This window comes from Pygoscelis adeliae, unplaced genomic scaffold, assembly GCF_000699105.1.
Source record: "Pygoscelis adeliae isolate BGI_AS28 unplaced genomic scaffold, ASM69910v1 Scaffold266, whole genome shotgun sequence".
Lineage (NCBI taxonomy): Eukaryota > Metazoa > Chordata > Aves > Sphenisciformes > Spheniscidae > Pygoscelis > Pygoscelis adeliae.
The window spans coordinates 443,747-450,911 of record NW_008824987.1 but is presented as its reverse complement, the minus strand read 5'-3'; the positions used below and the strand labels follow the sequence as shown (position 1 = coordinate 450,911).

General features: G+C 45.5%; 1 protein-coding gene across 1 annotated transcript in view; it reads left to right on the top strand.

Moving 5' to 3' along the window:
• The first annotated feature begins 3,150 nt into the window (after positions 1-3,150).
• The window catches only part of LOC103918687 (schlafen family member 13-like), a 7,382-nt gene continuing 3,367 nt past the window's right edge, over positions 3,151-7,165 (top strand). Inside the window, exons 1-3 of the mRNA XM_009326068.1 lie at positions 3,151-4,252; positions 5,015-5,143; positions 5,914-6,640. Of these exons, the coding sequence (XP_009324343.1) occupies positions 3,151-4,252; positions 5,015-5,143; positions 5,914-6,640 (1,958 nt within the window). The remainder of the gene's footprint in view (positions 4,253-5,014; positions 5,144-5,913; positions 6,641-7,165) is intronic.

Genomic DNA, 7,165 nt, shown 5'->3' with positions numbered 1-7,165 from the left:
TCTTTCTTTCTTTCTTTCTTTCTTTTTTTTTTAGGAGGCGGGGAGGCCCGGCGGCCCGGCCCGGCCGGCGGTGCGCGGTTTTTCCCTCTCGGAAGGCGCCGCCGGAGCCGGTTTCGCTTTCTTTCTTTCTTCAGTTTCCTCAGCGACGCGACTTTGCTGAGCCGAGGCAGAAGGCGGTGACGAGTCGCTGCCTCAGACGCCGCCCAGTCCTGAGGGCCGGGCTCTCCCGGCTGTACGTGGTGTAGCAACGGCTGCACGACAAGGGGCAGCGTGAGGAGTGTGGTATCACCGTGAAAACAACGAAGAGAAAAAAAAAAAAAGAGGGAAGAAATTAAAAAAAAAATATGTGGGAGAAATAAAGATATTCCAACAGTTGAAGAGAAGGTGCTTTGGAAAGAAAAGTATCATGATTTAATATAGAAGTTGAAATAAAACACTTGCTTGTTTAGGGCCAGATGGGTAAATTCATCCTGTTGTTTTAAAGCAGAAACTCGGTTCCTCCTGATGGGCAGCAGTTTGCAAGGAATTGCTGCGTAACACGCACGCCTGTTGGGGAGATGGATTTCATGTGGTTTTCCTGGGGAGGGGGTTCCTGACCCTGCCGGGCGCTCTTGTGCGGATGGAGAGGATCCAGCCTGAGGGACAAAGACAGCCCTGTGACGTAGTAACTACGTAGGGAGACGTGGAGTTGAGGAAATAAAAGCTTTTTTAACCCACGCATTCACCTTGTGGGTTTCATTCTGACTCTGCGCAGCCCACAGAGGAGAAATCTAGGAGGAAGGTAAGGAAGTCTTCGGTAGCCAGCGGTGGGCACCGTGAAAAATTCAACTGGGAAAACTGTGCTTTGTAATGAGTAAGGTGAAGCCCGGGACACCAGAATGGAGTCTGGAGGGGGATGAAGAGAAAGGAGAGGACAAGGGGCAAAACAAGGAAGGGGGGTATTACACCGGCTCCTGCCAAGGGGGTTGAGCGGGAGACTCTTATACACCGTATAGAATCAAAAGCTAAAAAGCATTTTTATTTTGTGCACGAAGCTGTCATCCTGCCCACAAACAGAATGTTTTGATTTCCTTCCTGTTCTGCAAGCAAGTTTCTGCAATCTAGTGCTAGCTTGCTCTTTTTCCCCACTATTTCATTTTCTCTCATCTCCCCTCAAAAAAACCCGCGACTTCGTTGAGCTGATACCCAGGGCACACTCAGCCACCGCTGCACGAAGCTTCTCAAGGCTTTGCGGTCAAGCCCACAACCTTCCCTGTTCTCAGTCTTCTCAGAAGAAATTCAATCTCGGTGCTTTTGCCGGACCCAAGGAGGGAGGCGACACTGAGGGTGCTCCAAAGTGGCCCCCTGCATGGATCACTTCCATGGGGAAAAGTTATGAGACAGTTTTAACCCATAACTTTAATTATTTCAGCTGAAAGTTGTATATGGGCACAATTTCAGTATAAAATCATTACCTTTTGTGTGCTTTGTTGGTACAAAAAGGCAAGAAAATTGAATCTCATATTGCAAATGTTGCAAATGAAGATACACAGACTGTATCTTCTGCACAGGACTTTCTAGCTTGCTATCCTGCTTCCCAGCTTCCAGAACTATCTCTCTGACGAAATGCTTAATGGAACACCAACTTTTCAGACTCAATGAGTGATGACGTATGTAAATGCTGTAAGTTGGGGATTTCTTGTAAACTATTTTTTTAATTGTCTCTTTTCTCTGGTAGACTTTGGCTGCTGGAAAAGTGCCAGGGGGAGGGAAGTAACACTTGCGGAGGACTGGGCTCCCAGCAAAAACTAGTTTTAAACTTCAGATAGAGCTAGAAAGATCCAGAAATCTGCAGACACTGGTGCTTCGTCACAGGAAACACAGAGGAGAAGAAAAAAAAACCGGCAGAGAGTGAAACCAGCAACAAGCTACGTTTTGTTTCTAAGAGACTTTAACAGAGGGAGGGGCAGAGGAGAAAACAGGTAACACGCTCCGGATGCTTTGTACCCCATTTCTGCTGCGCATCATTCTGGGACTTAAATATTTAAGGATTTAAAATTGATATTTCAAATATTGACGTTTTAGCCCAGAGCAAAGAAGATGAGGTGGGTTAAGTCGTTTTCTCCGTCACACGGGGGGCAGTCTGAGATCTCAGCAGTCAGCCAGGCTCTCCTGTTGCAGCAAGCTAGAGGGGGGCTTGTGGAACTGGATGGGAAAATTCCTCTACCTGGTAGCAAAAATTAGCCCACACTAACGTCCTTGCTGCTTTAGTTGTACCGTAAGTCAAAGCTACGAGGAGCAGAGCGACGTTCCTCAGCAGAACTAACTCACAGGAGAGGCAGGCAAGGCAGGAAACTTGTCTCCTGTACCAGATATGGTAGAGGTGCATGTTGGAGTTTTTGTGCCCTGCAGCTCTCTGGCTTAGTATTTAGCCACACGGAAAGCAAGTCTGTGCTACTGGAAACCAGCTGTGCTACTATCACAGGCGAGATCTCTTCTAGGCACGCTTTCATTTATTTCCAGGTGCTTTTGTACCACAGATGTGTTGCGTAGCAAGGGGGCTGGATTTCATTTTAACGAATTGGCTTAAATGTGATGCAGATGCAGTTTGCCACCATTTCAACGAATTTGCCTGCATTCTGAGTGCCAATTGGCAATCAGCCAAGATTCAGCTGCCTTACCACAAGGGTGGCCAAATAGAGCTGAAAGTAGAAGGGTCAGTTGTTATTATTTATTGATTATTAATTGGTAAGATTACTGGATTCTTAAGATCGAAGCACAGCCTTTTCTCAGTCATTACAGGGGAGGAGGAGGGGGCATGCAGTCCAAGAATATGTAAGGGGATGGTGTTGAAGTGAGTAACGAGCCTGCCTGTAAACTATTTGAGGCTGCTTCTGTGTTCAGAGGGACAGATGGCAGCAAGGTCCCTACATCCCCTCATGCCCAAGGGCAGAAAACTAAACACCTGGGCACTGGGGACAAATTTGGGTTTTAAGCAAGCACTCTATTTTGGAAGTGGAGGAAAATTCCTGTTGCTCTCAACTCTGTGACTCGGTGTATTTATTGTTCAAAGGATGGCCACTGTTTAGCTAATGTTTTTGGAAGTCTTTGGAAGATTGATGTTTCAGCATAAATGGTAAGCAATTTTTTTACAATTATTTCAGGCCCAGAATGGCTCTTGAAAATGATCAACAACAGCAGAAGGTCTGGGTTAATTTAGCAACAAAGTATCCTGAAGTAGTTTTGTGTGTTGGAAAAATATGTTTTGGTGAAAAAGCAAGAAAAAAGATACCAAGAAATTCAAAACAAGATCAAAAATACACCCTTGCCTGTGCAGTGTGTGCCTTGCTGAACTCTGGAGGAGGTGTAGTAAAAGCAGAGATTGAAAATGAAAACTACAACTTAAAAAGAGATAAGATTGGACCAGATTTAGAAGAGACTTTTCGGTCTCTTCTTTTGTTTCCAGACTGGAGAAAATACCTGGACTTTGAACAGCGAGGAAATTACCTTTTGATTTTTATCAAAACCTGGAGCAGTGAAAACACATCCTTAACCTCTACAAGTGCAAAGCCACGTATCTGTAGCCTGAGTACCGGGTTGTACGCAAAATCTGGTGATTCTCTTTCCCACATGAAGCCTACCGAAGCTTTTTTGTTCCTTAAAGAAAAGCAAGATGAAGCCAGGGGAGAGCTTAGCCCAGGACCACCTGCTAAAATCAGGAAGACACAGGCTATTGAAGGAGACGTGAATATTATAAATAACACTGTTGATGAGTTGTTTAATAGGGACCAACTGCGATATGGAGAGACGCTGACTTTCACGGAGTCAGGACATGTGGAATTTAAGCACTATGCAACTGAAAAAATTTTGACTCGTGTCAAAGAGATATTACCTCAGTATATCACTGGATTTGCAAACACAGGCGGCGGGTATTTATGGATCGGTGTGGATGATAACAGCAGAGTGCTGGGATTCAGCAGTGATGATGAGGACCTTGAAAAATTACGTTGCCTAATCAGTTCCATTCAAAACAAATTAACCCTCTTCCATTTCTGCGGGAGTGGAAATACACACAACATAAGGTATGAACAAAAAATCTTCAAAGTATACCGCGAGGCTGGAGATCACTGTGGCTACGTCTGCGCTGTGAAGGTTCAGCCATTTACTTGCGTCGCTTTTTCCGAAGACCCGGACTCGTGGCTAGTGGAAGGCAGCACCGTCAGGAGACTGAGAGCAGACGAGTGGGCTGCGTGGATGACCGCTGCTGATCCAGGTCCAAAAGAGCCAGGACAACCCCTTTCCATTTTCGATACCTCCTTTTATTTTCTTGCTCCTGGCCTGACAGTGTTGTTTGCCTTAGACAGTCTTACCTGCTTTTCAGTGTTTTGGGGGGCCTGACCAAACCAGTCTGACTGCTTCAGGTCCTTGCTAAATACCTGTCTTTCTGCTGCTTACATTCCTTAATGCTTGCTTCAGGCTGCAGCAGGTCCTGGTGACTAGCAGCTTATTAATGCCAATGTTAGTTCCTGCTTTTGCAGCATGAGCTCTCCATGCCTCAAGTTGACCGTGTTTGAGATTAGACCCCAGCACACGTTTTTTGACATAATTGCCATAGTCCATGGCAGTTGCCATTTGCAAATTGCCATTTGCTTTCAGACTTAATCTATACTTTCCCTCCTGCTTTTTAGGGGCATTCTCCACTGCTGCTGCCAGTCTAATAAGCTGAGAGCTATGGACAGATAAGTTGTTCATTGGCTAACTCTTGGGCAGTGAAAGGGTTATCACTAACAGAGGTCACAACAGCAGCTAATGAGATAAGGAAACCAAGAGCAGCTCCACGGTCCATGACCTGAGCCGGTTCTGTTGCTACGCAGTTGCTGTCCACATGAGTTGCAAGATTTCTGTCTATGCATTGCATGTCATTTTAAAGAAGAGCAAAAGATTTAAAACCAGCACAAGGACAGCTTGTGGCTCTTGCACTGAGGGACAGCAAATACTCATGCTGTATCACACGTTTTTATTTCTTTTTTTCCAGATCTTTCAAAGTTTTCTGAGACCTTTAGGCTAGAGCTCAGTCTGACAGAGGGGCCACCTCTTGCCAAGCCAGTTTATTCCCACCAGGGCCTTGACAACGTTGATAATCTTTGTGAGCAACTGTTTCCAGGTAGGTCTGCACATTGCTTTCACTGTCTGGTAGGTTTACAACATGAATCTCAAGGGTATGGTCAAGGTAAAAGATAAGTTTGAAGACATTCTTTAAACAGGTGAAAGAGATGGAAATAATTTGCAGATCTGACAGCACCATTGCATTCAAATGCCTAATGACCCCCTTCCCCAAGGACTGATCTTCTGCCACCTATTGACATGCGTACGTGCCGAAGCTCAGCTAGCTGAACTTCTCTGGGGACCGAGCACAGCCATGCCAACATCTTTTCGCAGTCCAGTGAAAAATGGGAAAGACGGGAGGAGAAGGTCACTTGGAATCAGCCCAATGTAAATACATAAAGTGAGTGGGGCTGGGACCAGGGTGGAGAGTCTGCTGCCGGTTACAGTCCAACGTTTCTGTGGCATTGCAAGATCAGCCAGGTGTCCAGGGGCTTTTGTGTTGAGCCATTACTGTTTCTTTGTTTACTCGCCAGGTCTCCTAAACAAGACTGGCAACAGCTGGTCCTGTATTGGCATTTTTAGCAAAGGGACTGAGACCTGGGTGGGAGATGAGGATTGAGTTCCCTGAGGAAGTGGTCGGTGCAAAAGAATCTGGAAACACATGGAATGGTTAAGGAAAATTTTGAAGAGGCAAGAAAGGTATTTCAGGCAGCTATGGTCTGTATTTGTAGCCTTTCACCAATATTAATTCCCACAGAATCATTTCAGAGGGCTGGATTTGCATGTCTTATACTAACACTAACCGTTTCTTTTCCTCTGCCTTGTTAGTGAGATCCCACAGCATAATATATACTCCAGAAAAACTCTGCGAAGATCTCCTCCAGGAGCATCCAGGGTTGGATATTCTGATGAAAAATCAATTGGAGCAGCTTTCTGAGGGAGTTGTGATATTTTCCAGAAGCTGGGCTGTTGAGGTCGGCTTGCCAGAAAACCAAGACATAATTTGTGATGTTCTCCTAATAGCCAAGGATAGGCCACCTATCCTCTATACAATCTGTAAGCATCCTATCTCAGAGGATTTGTTTGAATACTCAAGACGCATAGCCTGGAGGCTGAAGGAAAAATTAGTCAACACTGGGGGCTATATTCACAAATTGTGTGTAATACCAAAGCTACTGACTTTGCTTCCCAAAATTAACTGTGGAGAAGAATGGGATCTGAATATTCAAGAAATGTATCCCCAAAACTACAGCCTAATCAACAGCAACAACTTGAAGGCCCTCTTGCATGCTCTCACAGTAGCTCTGCTGACTTTCAAGTCCTTTTTAAGTGACCGTGTTGGTTCTGAGTTTTTGAACCTCTTGACCATCAAACAGTACCAGCTGCTGTCAGAAAATCTTCACAAAACTAAGAAGCTGTATGTTTATGGTCTACCAGGAACAGGAAAAACTGTAGTGGCCCTGAAGATCATAGAGAAAATCACAACTATGCTGAAGTGCAGAAAAGAGGAGGTTCTTTATATATGTGAGAACCAGCCCCTGAGAGATTTTGTGCGGTAAGTATTTCATAGAATCATAGAATAGTTTGGGTTGGAAGGGACCTCTAAAGGTCATCTAGTCCAACCCCCCTGCAATCAGCAGGGACACCTTCAACCAGATCAGGTTGCTCAGAGCCCCGTCCAACCTGACCTGGAATGTTTCCAAGGATGGGGCATCCACCACCTCTCTGGGCAACCTGGGCCAGTGCTTCACCACCCTCAGCATAAAAAATTTCTTCCTTATATCTAGTCTAAATCTACCCCCCTTTAGTTTAAAGCCATTCCCCCGTGTCCTGTCACAACAGGCCCTGCTAAAAAGTTTGCCGCCATCTTTTTTATAAGCCCCCTTTAAGTACTGACAGGCTGTGATAAGGTCTCCCTGAAGGCTTCTCTTCTCTCAGCTGAACAACCCCAACTCTCTCAGCCTTTCTTCATAGCAGAGGTGTTCCATCCCCCTGATCGTTTTCGTGGCCCTCCTCTGGACCTGCTCCAACAGGTCTGTGTCTTTCTTATGCTGAGGGCTCCAGAGCTGGACGCAGTGCT